The sequence below is a fragment of the Canis lupus genome, chromosome 36, assembly GCF_048164855.1.
Source record: "Canis lupus baileyi chromosome 36, mCanLup2.hap1, whole genome shotgun sequence".
Lineage (NCBI taxonomy): Eukaryota > Metazoa > Chordata > Mammalia > Carnivora > Canidae > Canis > Canis lupus.
The window spans coordinates 14499438-14516168 of record NC_132873.1 but is presented as its reverse complement, the minus strand read 5'-3'; the positions used below and the strand labels follow the sequence as shown (position 1 = coordinate 14516168).

General features: G+C 44.5%; 2 protein-coding genes and 1 long non-coding RNA gene across 3 annotated transcripts; 1 reads left to right on the top strand and 2 right to left on the bottom strand.

The window, feature by feature from the left end:
- Positions 1-816: 816 nt before the first annotated feature.
- On the bottom strand, positions 817-3605 carry LOC140625346 (gamma-crystallin F). Its single transcript, XM_072812629.1, has 3 exons — positions 3480-3605; positions 3153-3395; positions 817-1155 (listed from the first exon to the last, which is right to left on the bottom strand). The coding sequence occupies exons 1-3, from the start codon at positions 3486-3488 to the stop codon at positions 883-885; spliced, it is 525 nt and encodes a 174-aa protein (XP_072668730.1). The 5' UTR covers positions 3489-3605; the 3' UTR covers positions 817-882.
- Positions 3173-16667, top strand: LOC140625348 (uncharacterized). Its single transcript, XR_012024703.1, has 3 exons — positions 3173-3390; positions 8974-9083; positions 16572-16667. It is a non-coding gene; the product is annotated as an uncharacterized lncRNA (long non-coding RNA).
- On the bottom strand, positions 10275-11996 carry LOC140625457 (gamma-crystallin D). The gene is made up of 3 exons (XM_072812729.1): positions 11988-11996; positions 11655-11897; positions 10275-10547 (listed from the first exon to the last, which is right to left on the bottom strand). The coding sequence occupies exons 1-3, from the start codon at positions 11994-11996 to the stop codon at positions 10275-10277; spliced, it is 525 nt and encodes a 174-aa protein (XP_072668830.1).
- Positions 16668-16731: the final 64 nt, after the last annotated feature.

Below are 16731 nucleotides of genomic sequence, written 5' to 3'. Positions count from 1 at the left end.
CGCCTACAGCCCGGGGCGTGATCCTGGAGACCCAGGATCGAGTCCCACGTCAGGCTCCCTGCATGGGGCCTGCTTCTCCCTCTGCCTGTGTCTCTGCCTCTCTCTCTCCTCTCTGTGTATTCTCATGAATAAATAAATAAAATCTTAAAAGAAATTCTGTTGGAAGTTCTATTCCCCCTCTAGACTGTTAGACTCCTTATTTCCCAGTAGAGAGCACAGTGTCTAAAATAGGGGTGCTTGATCTTTTGGGATGTGATTCTGCACTATGAAAAGCTAGATTTAGCACCATGGTTCTTAAATACCATTTGCAGAAGCAGCAGCTGGGGGTGTGTGTGTGTCTCGGAATCTGCATTTTTAACAAGTGTCCAAGTGATTCTGATGCAGGTGATTCTTGATCCATTACTGATAAAACACTAGTTGATTAAGCCCAAATACTCTATAATAATCGAGGAGCATTTATGTTTGTAAATGCTTACTACACAGCATTTACTTTGTGCCTGGCACCATTGTAAGAAAATTAAAAATTTAAAAATAAAAACTTGCGTGATCCACGTCACGATCTTAAGAGATGAAGAGTGCCATTAGCCAAATGTTTACAAATTAGAAAACCGAGGCACAGGAATGCCCAGGAACGTGCCCCATCGCCTACAGCTAGTAGGGCTTTGGACCAGGCGCCCGGGCTCCCGAGGCTGTGCTCCTAACTGCTACCCCACGCCAGCCCATGCACTGACAGGCGTCAGCAGATCCACGCTATTCCCGGCTTTCTTTCTGCTGAGCCCCTCCAAGGAGGCCGAAAGGAAAACAGGACCCCATGGCTGCATGAAACACACAGGAAATATTTTATTAGCTTCCAGATGGAGACCAGGGTAGAGTAAAAATGTTTCAGTAGAAATCCACGGCTCTCCTCAAGGAGCCCACCCGGGCACTCGGGGCGCCCCAGTCGTGGTAGCGCCTGTAGTCCCCCGGCCTCAGCAGGTACTGGCGCCCCCGGTAGTTGGGCAGCTCGTAGAGGACCCAGTAGCCCTCCAGCACGTGGAAGGAGTGGATCTCACTGAAGTGGAAGCGGTCGTGAAGCGAGGAGCAGTCCTCGGTGATCTCTACCATCTGGCCCCGGTAGTCCTCTCGCTCGTAGATCCTGATCCTTTGGGAGCTGGTCTGTGGGTTCGGCCATCAGCAGGTGAGGAAAAGTCAGAAAACCGAGCCGTTAGCAACCAGTCACACATGCTACAGAGGGATTGGGCATTTCTTTATCTTTTCTGTATCAAAGATGACAAATTTTAAAAGATAGCCGATGCCAGGGCAGCTGTGTACATTTGAATGGGTTGCGCACTGCAAAACTGAAGAAGGCGTCATTCCTACAGATCAAGTTACCTGTGGTGCTGCCAAGAGTTTCTCAGGCCACAACCTGTATGAACCATCCACACTGGCCGTATTTAGTATCATTCTTAAATAACTATGTGCATATTGCTGTCGCCTTTATGGGTTTATGGTGGGCTCAAGTGATCCTTGGATGACGTGAGAATAATTAGATACTTAAATACAATTTTAGAAAGGACCCCTGGGAAAGAAAATTCTAATCTTGAATCTCAACAGTATTAGAAGAAGCTAGGGGAAGGGAGGTCAAGTTGCTTTTCCTTCAGGTGAAGTCACAGACTAGTGGCAATTCAAGAAGAAGCCCAGCCCGGGCAATCCCTAATCCCTTCCCTTCTGCCTTCAGCCCCGCTCCTCTAAGGCCCTGGAAAGCAAGAGGCCACCCAGACACTAGGTTCAGGTGGCAGCTCCAACGGGCCTCCTGCGGATCTGCTGTAGGTAAGAAGCAACACGGAAAGCCCAAGGTCGCGGAGGAGGCCTGCACAGGACCACGGGGGAATAAAACCTTGAGAAAACCGGAAAGCTAGGCTGTTTGTCCCGAGCAAATCCTGCCTGTCTTTCCGGGAGCACTTGATCTCTCAGCTGCCTTCCAGAGGGCGCCGACGGTCTCCCTGTCTTCCTTCTCCCGCCACTGAATGCTCTGGAGGAAAAGTGCTCAGGAGCAACCCCCCTGCGTAGAAAGCACTTCCAAGGGGGCATCTCCGTGGGTGAAGGGCCCACGTGTGCACCACCTGGTCCTCACCACGGCCCTGCGCACGCGCAGCAGCACCACAGCCTTTGCCTCTTCGACCAGAAGCGGAGGACTAGGGCGCTGGCGGCCCAGGGCGTGACCCTGGAGACCTGGGATCGAGTCCCACGTCGGGCTCCTGCGTGGAGCCTGCTTCTCCCTCTGCCTGGGTCTCTGCCTCTCTCTCTCTCTCTCTCATAAATAAATAAATAAATAAATAAATAAATAAATAAATAAATAAATAAACTCTTTTAAAAAAGGAAAGAGAGGGCGGGGGCTGGGTGGGGGCGGGGAGCCGGGCGCGCGGGCTCCGGGGCTGCTCTGGGCCCCGCGCCGCAGCCCCGGGCCTCCGACTCCGCAAAGCGCTACCTGAGCCGCAGGCCCGTCGCGGTGGGACCGCGGGGTCCCCGACTGCGGGGCCGTCTCAGCCGCGGGGGCTGCGGGGGCGGCGGGCCTGGCGGGAGCGGCCGGCAGCCCACGGTCTGCTCGGGGTTCGGCGGCACAGGAGGCGGGACTGCGCGTGCGCGGGACCCGACGCTCAGGGCACAGGTGGCCGCCGCGTGCTCAGGGCCGCTCCCAGCCTCGGCCCGACCCCACGAGGCGACAGGTGCAGAAGGAGAGCGGCGGCGGCGGGGCCAGCGGGCCACTGCGGGCCACCTGCGGGCCACCTGCGCGCCACCTGCGCACCACCTGCGGGGCACCTGGGGGCCACCTGCGCGCCACCTGTGGGCCACCTGCTGGCCACCTGCGGGCCACCTGGGGGCCACCTGCGGACCACCTGCGCGCTACCTGCGGGCCCCCTTTGCACCACCTGCGGGCCACCTGCGCGCCACCTGCGGGCCACCTGCGCACCACCTGCGGGCCGGGGAGCCCCGCCGCCCCCTCCCCAGGGCCGGCCCCCGCGAGCCGACCCCGCGCCCCTCGTCCCAGCGGAGCGGAGCCGCGGGGCTGCACAGCGGGGTCACCGCTTAGGTCGGGGGCGCGGGCGGCGGAGTCCGAGGCCGGGAGCAGCCGCCCCGGGGGCGGGGGGGGGGGGGCCGGGAGCCGCACTCACGTGGGGGATGAGGCGGCAGGAGCGGACGGCGTCGCTGAGGCCCAGCCACTGCTGGTAGTCGGGGTAGTCCCCGCGCCGCAGGAAGTACTGGTGGCCCTGGTAGTTGGGGCGCTCGTAGAGCATCCAGCAGCCGCTGTCCACGCGGATGGAGTTGCAGCGGCTGAAGTAGGGCTGCAGGTTGGGGCAGTCGCTGCTGCACTCGTAGTGCCGGCCCTGGAAGCCGCGGTCCTCGTAGAAGGTGATCTGCAAGGCAAGGAGGGAGAGGCTCGGAGGCCTGGCCCCGGGCTGCGGGGGCGGGGGGGCCGGGCTGGGGCTGGCGGGGCTCACCTTCCCCATGGCGGTGGATGCAGGTCGGCGCGGCCGGCGCGGCTATATAGCAGGAGGCCTGCTGCGTTGGCAGGAACCACACAAAAGGGGCCCGCGGGGCGAGGAGGGGATTTTCTCTCTCTTTTCTACATAATGACTGTGGGGGGTGGGGTGGGGGACTTATTGTATGTTTTCTCTTAGACTCTCCAGTGTTTTCGATTTGATGACCCGCGTTAAAACTGTCACTTGGTGCCTCTGGGGCCTTTAGACGAAGCCTATTTAGGACTTTGGAGCTGAGCAAAAGCCCTCACCGAGTTAATAATGGCAATGGAATATTTTAGGTATCTTCTTAAATTGCAAAACGATCTCCTTTTGGGTAAGAGAGCCGGGTAATGACTGAGTCTGAGGTCAGAACGGGCCCAGCTCGAGGCATTTGGATGAGAGCATTTTCTTGGTGTGAGAACCTGGCACATGGGGAAGAGCCTACCTTCTCTGTAGTATGTTTAAAGTAAGATGGGATTTCTGTCCAAGAGGAAGAACCTCTCCATGACCCTCCAGGCTGACAAGTGGGTACAGCAGATGTTGCTAACACTTGAGGAAGGGTGACCAGGAGTTGGGCCCTAAGGAAACCCCGTTTAGGGACGCTCCTGCCACCCTGCTGCCTGGAGCCTGGACAGGACCAGGGACATCTCCAGGGCTTCAGCTGGGGCGCCTCTTCCTGCACAGGCAAGGAGACCCTCACTTTTGAAATTCATAGAGGTGACTCACTGGTGGTTCCGTCTCACGCATTAACTTTCTATTTAATAATTTTGCAAACCAGGTGCTAAGATTAGTTCTGGCTGTTGAGAAATACAAGTTAATATGCAAATATAACAAGCTTAAGATCCTACAATCTTACATCTTTCTCTACCCTTCCCAGCTCCAGGCAAGCTGTGGTTGCTCTGGAGTTAAGGCTCTGACTCCAGAGCCTAGAGTCTGCCTTTCTCCCTCAAGACCCTACCTTCATCCCCAGTAGCTCCTGGTGCTCAGCTCTCTTTAGAGCAGTTTCTCAGCCTCACACTATTTTGACATTTTGGATCAAAAAATTCTGTTACAGGGTGGTTGTCCTGTGCACTTAAGGATGTTTAACAGCATCTCTGGTGTCAACCCTCCCCTGGTGTTAGTAGCGTTACTCTTCTGGTTGTGACAACCAAAAATGTTTTCAGACATTGGAAATGTTTCCTGGGGGAGCAAAATCAACACAGATTGAAAACCACTCCTTAAGAAGAAGCAAGTCCTTCAAAACAACCTGATATGTATGCTCTATTTCATTCCTTAGTTTGGATTGTTGCTACCAGAATCTAATACTAAAAAATTGTTTTCATTTCATTTGATGCACACACATTTAATAAACCTTATTCACATTCTTTCTTTTAAAAATTCTTACTTTTATAGAAAATTTGGAAGCTATAGAGAAAAAATTTAAACTAAAATTTAAAAGATGAAAAAGTTCTAAAGGTCCATTGCACAAAAATGTGCATATAGTTAACACTACTGTACTATGTGGTAAAAATGGTTAGGATGGTAAATTTACTGTTATGTGTATTTTACGACAGTAAAACCCTCTTAATTTTCACTTCTTTGATATAATACCTTCATCTTTAAGAATTTGTCCAAAGAAGAGTTAAAAGGACATGCAGACATTTAGGTGCATTAATATGTTATCTGACCATTGTTTATAATATAAAAAAAGATACAAATGAAATGTCCAAAATAGGGCATTAATTCGGTAACTTATAGAACATCTGTTTGATGAGGTGTTAGGCAGCTACCAAAAATCATGTTCTCAAAGAATTTATTGAAATATATGGATAATGTTCACCATATGTTGTTTCTTTTTAAGTAAGTACATTATACCACTGAGAAATATTGCTGAAAGAAAGAAGATATAAATAAATATAAATACATCTTGTGCTTATGGATCGGAAGAATCAATATTGTTCAGATATCCTGCCCAAAGTGATCAACAGATTCAATGCAGTCCCTATCAAAATTCCAGCAATGTTTTATATAGGAATAAAAAAAATCCCTCCTAAAATTCACATAGAATCTCAAGGGACCCTAAATGCCCAAAACAATCTTGAAAACAAAAGCAGAGCTGGAGAGCTTGAACTTTATGATTTCAAAATGTACCACAAAGCCACAGTGATCAAAACAGTGTGGTATTAGTGCAGCAATAGATATACAGACCAATGGAAGAGAACAGGAAGCCCAGAAACAAGCCCTCAAATATATTGTTAACTGATTTTTGACAAGGTTGGCAAGACCATTCAATAGGAAAATGACCAGCTTTTAAACAAATGATCCTGGGGAAAATGAATATCCACATGTAAAAGAATTAAGTTGACTCCTAACTTACACCATATACAAAAACTAAATCAAAATGGATTCAAGACTTAAAGAACTAAAACCATAAAACTCTTAGAAGGAAACATAGGGGAAAAGTTTCATGACACTAAATTTGGCAGTGATTTCTTGGATAAGACAATGAAGCATAGGCAATAGGTAAATTGGACTTCATCAAAATAAAAACTGTGTGACAGAGGAGACTATCAACAGAGTGAAAGGCCATGTAATGTGAGAAAATATTTGCAAATCATATATTTGATAAGGCATCGGTACATAAAGAACTCCTACAACTTAGCAACAACAGGCAAAAAGTGAAAAAAAAAACAATTTTTAATACAAGAACGGGAATAAACATTTTTCCAAAGAAGATATACAAATGGGCAATAGTCACATTAAAGAAACTCAACATCACTAATCATTGGGGAAATGCAATCAAAATTACAATGAGATACTACTTCATACCTGTAATGATGGCTATTATAGAAATGTAAAATAGAAAATAACAAGTGTTAGTGAGGATGTGGAAAAATTAGAAATGTTGTGCATTGCTGGTGGGAATGTGAAATGTTGTAGCCACTGTGAAAGAGCCAAAAGATGGAAGCAACCCAAATGCCCATTGAGGGGTGAATAGATGCAAAACATGTGGTATATGCATGGAATGGAATATGATTCAGCCTTAAAAAGGAATGATGTTATAAATGCCACAACATGGACCAATCTTAAGAACATGATGCTAAGTGAAATGAGCCCGGCAAGATGGATATCGTACAATTCCATTTATTTGAGGTACATACAACAGTCAGAGTCATGGAGATAAGAAGTGGAAGGGGCATTGCGGGGGGCTACAGGGAGGTGGGGATGGGGACTTAGTCTGGAATGAGTGCAGAGTTTCAGTTTGGGATGATGACAAAGTTCTGGAGATGAATAGTGCTGATGATTGCACAGCGACATGAATGTGCTTTATGCCACTGAAACGAACACTTAAAGGTTGTTATAATGGTAAATTTTATGTTATGTATATTTTACCACAATTTAAAGCATTTTCCATGACCGATAAGAAAAAAAAATACATTGATGTTAATTTTATCAATACGAACTTCTTGATTTCAATAATTCTACTGAGGTTGTAAGAAAATATTGAAGTGGGTGAATATTAGGGTTTCAAAGGGAATTAAACAGTATTTAAAAGTTTAAGGTACTTATACTTCTTACTTTATGATAGGAAAAAAATCAGTAATAAATATAATTAATGTCTTAAATTTTTTTAAATTAGTACCTTTCCCTTCTTGGGCTTCCTCCTTCTTTCTCTCTTTATCTTTCTTTCTTTTTAAAATTTTTATTTATTCATTCATGAGAGACATACAGAGAGAGGCAGAGACATAAACAGAAAGAAAAGCAGACTCCCTGCAGGGAACCCAATGTGGGACTCAATCCTAAGACTTGGGAATCATGCCCTGAGCCAAAGGCAGGTGCTCAACCACTGAGCCACTCAGGCACCCCTCCCTTTATCCCTTGCATTTGATTACCTTATATCACCAAAGCTTACACTCAAGAACCTGATGACATTTCAAGGTCCTCTTTAATTCTGGGGATTTGTGCTGTGGGCACAACTGTGTTGTAGAGATTGTTGGGTGTTCGTCCTCACCCAGTGTTCCTTCTATGCTGCCTCAGTCTTAGCTAGCAGCTCTCCTATGGTTACCAGGGATGCCTGGCTGCTCCAGGACCCTGCAGATGCTAAATATGGTGGGAGACAGACGAAACCTGGGGCCCTAATGACATTGCTGAGCTGCTGAATCAACCATCCCTAAATCCTGTGCTATCCTAGCACTTCCTGTCACATGAGCTAATTTCTGTATTGCTTGCCCATTTGATATGGAGCTTCTGCTACTTCCAGTCTGATGTTTCTGAGATGATGCAGATTTGGCTGAGAGAGTCGGGTGAATTTTGATCAAGCTTTGGAGAAGGAGCTGCTCACCAGGAGGGAAGTTGGGGAAAAGTAATTCAGGGATGGAAAAGATTGTGAGAAAAGGCAAAGAGATGTGAAAATCCTTGGTGTGATGGGAAGACCCAGGCAGGTCAGGAGCATCAGGTTAATAAGAGAGGAAGTAGATGGGCTGGGGCCATAGGTTCTTGTAAGAAGAAACTTTCCCTGTGGACAGTGGAGAAATATCAACGGTTTTTAAGCAGGGCAATGACTTGATCATATCTCTTTGAACCTACACATCGTTCTTCCTTCCTAAAATTCCAGCAATGAGAGCGCAAGACAGAACAGAAAGTAGAAGACTCAATGTAAGCGAATATAGTGCCCTACTTCCCTATAACTTAGTGTATAGTATGCTAACACACACACACACACACACACACATTATACGTATAAGTACAGGGTTATGTAAATAGATTTGACTGTGTGTATGGGATGTGCATAGATATATATAGACAGAATGCAGCTTTGGGTTGTCCTATATATTTAATTCAATTCCTGGTTGGTTGTTTGCAATGACCTCATAGTAAGAATCAGTAAGCTAGTGCTGTCATTACTATGACAAGAATCTTCCTGATTCCATGATGGAAAATCGGTGATCTCTGAGCTGTGGGTTCTGGCTTCTGATGCCACTTCTGTTATTGACTGTTTGGCATTAGAATTGGACTTCAGCTTACCTTACATGAAATGAGTTATCTAAGTTATAGATGATCTCCAGGTCCAAAATATGTTAAATATCATATCACTTCATTGTTTAATAGTGCCTGACTTCCTTCCCCACCCCTTCCTTTCTCTTTCCTTCCCCCTCTTTCTTTCTTCTTCTCCTGATTTTTTCCCGCATTTTTTCCATTAGGAATTTCTTTGAATACATACTCAACAATCACCTCAGAAAAAGTCACATATGCTCTGTATTAGCTAGAGATATGAACTACAAATAACAGAACATCCAATTGCAGTGGCATAAATGAATTTGGGGTTATTTTACTCCCATTATAAAAAGTGTGAAGGTAAAACACTGCTGGCATTGCCCTTACTGGTGAATGGACCATCCGGTCTGTTGAGGGCCTGACTAGAATGAAAAGGTGGAGGAAGGACAAGTTAGTTCTCTGCTTAAGCTGAGACATTCATCTTCTCTCTTGCCCTCAGACACCAGAGTTCCTGGTTCTCAGGCCTTTGGACTCAGACTAGAGGACACCACCAGCTTTCTTGTTTCTTCAGCTTGCAGATCATGGGACTTCTCAGACTCCATTAGTGAGGTAATACTTCTCATAAATCTCCTCATATTATCCATATATATCCTATTGGTTTGGTTCTCTTGTGAGCCCTGGCGGGTAGACATTGGCTCAGGGGCTTGACTACATCAAGGCCAGCGTTTCTGAAACTGGCAGTTCCTTCACACATGTCACCTCTTGGGTATAAGATGCCCAAAAGAGGAGGGGATTATGGCACCAGGGGCAGCAACTCCTTTTCATCAGGAAAGCAATTGTTTTTCTGGCACCATCTCTTCTCTCTCCCCATCAGCATTCGGCCACTTAGGTTTCCATGTCCAGGGAGTGTCAAGTGACAGCCTCAGCATCAAGAGAGTCTGCCAGAGATTTGTGAACTCAACTTTTACCTACAGCTTAGGGGATTCAAAAACCTTTTGAGGCCCATCGTGGTATCCTTGTTTTAAAATGTGGGTCACACTATTTCTGAACCTCAGCTTCAGATCCTCACCGCTCAGAAAAAAACTGAAATCTAAACAGATTTTTAAGATTTCTTTGAGAGAGAGACAGAAAGAGAGTGTAAACAAACAGGGGGGCGGGGCAGAGGGAGAGGGAGAGGCAGGCTGCCTGCTGAACAGGAAGCGCAATGATGTCTAGGACTCCGAGATCATAACCCAAGCAAAAGGCAGACACTTAACCAACTGATCCACCCAAGTGCCTCAAATCTAAACAGATTTTTAATAATCTTGTTTGAAGCAACATCTTGTTTAAATACCAGAGGGTCAAATGAGATTATGTATCATAAAAGTGTTTCACAAGCTATTAAGTTCTACTGAATATGAAGGCATATTTTTATTGTGAGAGACGTGTTTTATTTCGTATGGATCACACATCTTGGTTTCCACTTGTGTTGTGTGGGTTTGTGTATCTGTGTGTGAAAATGAAAGAATAAAATAAGAGGACAGGGACGCGTGGATGGCTCGGTGGTTGAACATCTGCCTTTGGCTCAGGTCATGATCCCAGAGTCCTGGGATCAAGTTCTGTAGTGGGCTCCCCGCAGGGAGCCTGCTTCTCCCTCTGCCTATGTCTGTGCTTCTCTCTGTGTGTCTCTCGTGTATAAATAAAATCTTTAAAAAAGAAAGAAAAAGAGGCGGACCAAGAAAAATACAAGCAAACCAATGCCAGGAACACACTGAAAATATTTTATTAGTTTCCAGATTGAGAAATGATGAAGAACCTATTTCAGTAGTAATCCATGACTCTCCTCAAAGAGCCCACCCGGGCACTTGTGCCTCCCCAGTCATGGTAGCGCCTGTAGTCCCCTGGCCTCAGCAGGTATTGCCGCCCCCGGTAGTTGGGCAGCTCATAGAGGACCCAAGAACCCTCCAGCACATGCAGGGAGTAAATCTCATTGAAGTGGAAGCGGTCCTGAAGAGAGGAGCAGTCCTCCGTGAACTCCATCATCTGGCCTCTATAATCTTCCCTCTCATAGAGTCTGATCCTGTGAGAGCCAGCCTGGCCCATCCAGAGATGGAAAGAGGGGGAAAGCAAAGCATGAAATGGTTGCAACACTTTCATGCAGTCCAGCTCAAGCTATTTTGAAATATATGGCAAGCCTTAAGTAATTGCCTTAAGTAATTCTCAATATTTATATATTCCCTATTTTCAAAGCTCGAGATTCAGTACCTTTTTAAGACCATAAAGTATGACAGAATTCAGAAGGAAATTTCACTCTTTATATATTTAAATATTTGCCAGAATAAAATACTAGTCATGTTCAGTCAACCATACCAGAAACTCAAACCTTTAAGAGCGTATTACTATTTTTGCCATTTTGAAAAGATGTTTTTAATTTTTCAAGCATGTGTGCTTGAACAGTAAAGTCAGTTTATGAAATGAATGACCTTGCTTTGGGTTTAAGATAAATCTTGGAAAAATCACCAAGGACTTGGATCCTTCTGTTTCTGGCGAAAGCAAAGTCAAACATCTTAAGTGACTCAGACAATAGTTGATTCTTATTTGATAGTTCAGGGATAAAATGAAGAAACATGAGAAAGAAAAATCGGTAAGGACCCAGCACTAATTTTTCAAAAACCTTAGTGTTTTAAAACACGTATTTGAAATGTATGTGCGTGTGTGCATAAAATGTCTCTGGGTTTCTCTCCATTGAGAGAAAGTACTTCTATTTGGGTGGGTGGTGGGACCAAAATACACAAGTGGGGAGCAAAAGAGAGAGAGGTCTTAAAAAACTTAACCCCTCTAAGTTTCCTTTTCAACTCCTGTCTGCTCCTGTCTGCTCCTGTCTGCTCTACATATTCTAGCACTTGATTATTCTTCTATTGAATATTAGTGGCTTTTCTACAACTCCACTGTAAGTGATTCCAGGACAGGACCTATTGCTGGTACATGACCACTGTGGCCAACACATTCTTAATAAATATTTGTTGATTACTTGGTACCCGGGTCACCCTTTGCTTCTGTTTGGGGCAAACTATATTGAACTACTGTAGGGTAGCTGGTCTTCTGTCCAAACCTTCAGTTATTCTGAATGATCACTAATGATCATGTTTAACCTTTGCTTGAACCTATGTATCCTGTGTCCCCATCTGGAGCTGCACTCACATGGGGGATGAGACGACAGGAGCGGACCGAGTCACTGAGGCCCATCCACTGCTGGTAGTCGGGGTAGTCCCCGCACCGCAGGAAGTACTGGCCCCCAGTGTAGTTGGGCTGCTCGTAGAGCATCCAGCAGCCGCTGTCCACCCGCACCGAGTTGCAGCGGCTGAAGTAGGGCTGCAGGTTGGAGTGGTCACTGCTGCACTCATAGTGGTGGCCCTGGAAGCCCCGGTCCTCGTAGAAGGTGATCTGCAAGGCAAGGAGGGAGAGGCTCAGAGGCCTGGCCCTGGTGTGGGGAGGAGAGGGGGGCCCCCCAGGCTGGGACTGCACTGGGCTCACCTTCCCCATGGTGGTGGATGCAGGTCAGGGATGGGCCGCAGCGCGTGGCTATATAGCAGGAGGCCTGCTGCGTTGGCAGGAACCACACAAAAGGGGCCCGCGGGGCGAGGAGGGGATTTTCGTGTGCTCTTTTTTTCTCTTTGCTGTCATAGTCCATGGGGCTCATTGTGGGTTTTGGTCCCATTCTCTCTGGAGTATTCCAGTTGCTATCACTGGCTGATGCTATTGAAACCGTTTGGAAAAAAAAGTAATTTGGAACATTGTTGATTTAATAATAGAAATAGAGCTTCAGCCATTTCATATATAGTCTACACTTTTATTTGCATAGGCTGGGGAAAAACAAAAAAAGTGTAAGTGAGGGAGCCAGATTTATTCCTTCCTCTCCCCACACCATTTTAGCTGGAGCACCTCCTCATGTTCAATATTGAATACTAATTGCATACTAATTGTTAATAGGAAGAAAATTACCTTAACGGAATGTTGATAATTTCAACTTTGTCCTTTAAGAGAATTTTCTTATTAAAGGGTGTAAGAAATGGGAATATTTTACCAAGGGAATTCATAAAACTTCAAACTTGCAGTATGGTAAAAACCAAAGCCAAAACCAAACCAAACCAAATCAAATCAAAACAAAAATCCTAGCAAGCACAGATATTCAGTATTTGGTCTGAATTTGCTACAGTCATGTCTGGAAGTAGACTGATGATTAGATGTTTTATCTTGGCTAATTGTAATTCAATAGGGAGAATAGTTTTAAGAGGTTTCATTCCGGAAAGAACTAAAAGGGAAATTTCTCACTTGGAGGAAATAAGAAAAAGTTAAAACACAAAAATTGATCACCTCTCAGGTTATTATAAAATAAAACCAAATTCCTAAGAAATGCATTTCTAGTAGGAATCTACATATACCTTTTCCTCTGGGGCACAAGGGTACACAGAGTTCTGGACTCAAAGGATATTCATTGCATGAACATGAGGAAGAGCTACAGCTAAAATGGTGTGGGGAGAGGAAGGAATAAATCTGGAAGCTGAGACTCTAGGAAGGCTTTAGAAAGTATTTATTAGCCTGGAAGAGAATAGTTTGATGGGCTGGAAAGAGCATTGGAGTGGAAGATGACCTACGCCTTGAGCCTCTTTCATGTTCAAAGAATTGTTCACAGTCCTGTGTTGTCTCATGGAAATACTTTGTCTTGACTTTGGTTCATACATCTTTGTAAGTTGGTATTCGTGAATAAAACACCAGCTGTGTACAAGAGGATGATTTCAGTTCTTATTACCCACTATATATAGGCTTGTGTTTGCAAAATTACTTCTGTTTATAGAAAGTACGCAGCTCAAATCAAAAGAATTTTTTAAAGAATTGAATTTTCATTTCAATTAAAAATTTAAAGAATAGGGATCCCTGGGTGGCGCAGCGGTTTGGCGCCTGCCTTTGGCCCAGGGCGCGATCCTGGAGACCCAGGATCGAATCCCACGTCAGGCTCCCGGTGCATGGAGCCTGCTTCTCCCTCTGCTTGTGTCTCTGCCTCTCTCTCTCTCTCTGTGTGACTATCATAAATAAATAAAAATTAAAAAAAATTAAAGAATAATAATTAACAAAATAAAAACTTTAATACTGTCATTTCACTCAGAGTTGTTTCTGTGGGGAGAGGATTGATAGATAAAAACAGTAAAATATGAGAAAGAACCAAATGGGGAGCCCCAGAGAACACCCAGGGGGAGCCTGCTGGGGATGGCTGTGAGGACCACCACCATCACAGCTGACATGCAACGACAAATTTGGGATACATCTGGAGGGCTAAAACAGGAAGACTCTGGGTTTGGTTTTCTCAATGACTAGGAAGAGAAAAGGCTTTATTTCAGCCTGGGGAAAGAAACAGGGAAAAAGAAAAACAAACAAACAAACAAACAAACAAACAAAAAACAACTCACAGTTTTCATAGAGCTGAAAAGTGAATGACTTGCGCCAAAATGTGTTTGACTTAAATGCATTACAGAAAATTCTAGGATTGACAAATGTGTGTCCGACTGAAGCCCCAAGTTGCACTCAGTGTGCTAAATGACCATAAGTAAAAAACTGAGAATCCTCATGCCTATAGCCCTGAAGCAGAGTTCTATACGCATTGCCTGGAATGACTGATGGGGACCGTCTTTGGAGGGAGAGTAAGAGATAAGGGTCAGGGACTCTCAATCCTGAGCTCTAGTCCAGAAGGTAACCTATTGTCACTCCTAAATATTCAGGTGGTTTCAAACAAGAGCGGAGGCAAAATACATGAGTTAAGGTTAGAGTTCTGCTACATGCAGGGTCAAAGATTTCTGTTACTGCTGTGTCACCTACAAAATGAAGCATATAAGAAATGCTCCTTTCTGGGGCACCTGGGTGGCTCAGTGGTTGAGCGTCTGCCTTCGGCTCAGGTCGTGATCCCTGGGTCCTGGGATCTAGTCCTGCATCGGACTCGATGAGCCTGCTCCTCCCTCTGCCTATGTTTCTGCCTATCTCTCTGTGTCTTTCAGGAGTGAATAAATAAAATCTCAAAAAAAAAAAAAAAAAAAGAAATACCACTTTCCTTATTTCTTAGAGCTCAAAATATTATGAATCAAAATCTCATTCTCCTGGGATGGAGAGAAAATTTCACTGTGGTTCATTCCTGGGGTTTTGTCTGCTCACATTCCCAGGCTCTAAGGTTGGGTTCTGTAGGCTTAACATGAGACCAAGGCATTTCATGTGGGGAGAGGGTGCCCTGGGAACTCTCATGCAGTCCGTTGGTGGTGGCCCTCCCCAGCTTTCACACCAGTATGGAAATGACAACTGGCAGCCCTGAAGGCTGTGGAATTAGGATGTGTTTTATTTGGCTGGCACAATGTATTTTTTCATGATGCTTTGGGTTGGTTTGCACTTTTCACAGCTCACCATACTCTTCATCACTCCTTGTTGTCTTAAAGGAAGTTGTTTTGCTCATTTGCATCATCTCTCTAGCCCCTGAAGGCATTGGGCCTTAACCTCAAACAATAGTCTTCAAACTCTGCTCAGTTTTTGACAGATGAAAGCACTACACATCAGAGCAAATTCCCGAGCATTCTTCCTTGGTCTGAGCCATACTTTATTAGGAACTTGTGTATTTTGGGGTGTTAAAAATGTCATTTTGTAAATGTCTCTTCTTGTATAAAATGATGTACAAATGGATGGTGTTTAGTTTTACAATTTCATTGTTTTGTTTTTAATTTTCAAGGCCCTTGCTTGGCGAAATAAAAATAGGCAATCCTATGTTGGTCTCTATTTAAAGAAAACTGGTCTGGGAAATCTAAAATTTTGAGAACCATTTTATTTGGTAGTATGGTTTAAACCATTTGATATCATAAGAAGTATGTAAATAAATATTGTTTACATATATAACAATTTTACACTTGTTTCCCCTAGAAATTTGTCTTGGGATGACTTTAAAGTACTAAATAAAAGTATTTGATAAAAGTGATTATGTATGTATTATTTAGCACTTGAGAAGTACTTGACTTTAAAAAGTGGTTGCATACTTACAGTCTACTGTAAGCATTTCATGTTATTTCTGTGTAGACCTCTGTGGTGGTAGGGACAATGTCTTTTATTTGTTTTTGTTTGTTTTTTCATCCCCAGTGCTACATATGGCAGGCCTATGGTAGGTGCTTAGTAAATGGTAAAGACACTAACTCAAGTTAGGATCTTTGGTAGCTAACAATTTGGGCAGAGTCTATTAAAATGGAAAATATCTTGTGCTATCATTGGGCAGTCTCACTTCTAGGTCTCTATCCTCTAAAATTTATGGTATGTGTAGATAAAGATAGACATACAAGGATATTCTTTGCAGGCTTGTTTGTAAAAGGAACATTGGACAAACCCAATCACCAATGGATAAATGGTAAAGTAATCTAGGGTGCTTTCAAATAATGGAACATGGGGATCCCTGGGTGGCTCAGTGGTTTAAGTGCCTGCCTTCCGCCTGGGGTGTGATGCTGGAGACCTGGGATCGAGTCCCACGTTGGACTCCCGGCCTGGAGCCTGCTTCTCGCTTGGAGCCTGCTTCTCTCTCTGCCTCTCTCTCTCTCTCTCTCTGTGTCTCTCATGAAAAAAACAAATAAAATCTTAAAAACAAAACAAATAATGGAACACAATGCAGTCATGAAACAGAATAAGGTATACTGATCGAGATCTATGTCTGTATCATTTTGCATGTTAAAAACAAGTTGCAGGCTAATATGAACAGCATGATTCCATATTTGCAAATAAGTAAATAAATAATTTAAAAAGCATGTTTCATGAGATGTCAATATAAAAAACAAAAAATTCTAGAAAGAAGAGCTAGCAACGAGGAGTAGAATCAGAAGGACCCTCTCTACTTCTTTCTTTATAGAATTTGTGAAGTAGTAGGATTATAGGAGGCTTTTACTTTGAAGGAAAAAATTAAAAAACAAATTAATTCTCTAGTAACGAAAAGATTTTTAATTTTTGTTTTTTTAACTTACAGGGCTTTGCTTATGAGCAAGCAGATTTTACTTCAATTGAAGTCTATTTAAAACACTAACATCTATCTCATTAATTTATTTGCACTAGCTGCACTTCAGGTAGAGTTTGACCCTGGGAATACACTGGCCAAGAGGTGCAACCAAGTCAGGAGGCATTCTGGGAGGGGAGAATCTTCAACTGGTTCAATGGCGGCCTGGGGATTAGGTATGTCATACTGTGTTCAAAAGTAAACAGTACTACAATTCCT

What these genes read in the sequence shown, in the direction of transcription:
- LOC140625346 (XM_072812629.1), bottom strand. An exon ending in CCTGCCGCCTCATCCCCCAC is followed by an intron (nt 1,156 to 3,152) that starts GTGAGTGCGGCT and finishes CCGAACCCACAG; the next exon opens with ACCAGCTCCCAAAGGATCAG.
- LOC140625457 (XM_072812729.1), bottom strand. An exon ending in CCTGTCGTCTCATCCCCCAT is followed by an intron (nt 10,548 to 11,654) that starts GTGAGTGCAGCT and finishes TGGATGGGCCAG; the next exon opens with GCTGGCTCTCACAGGATCAG.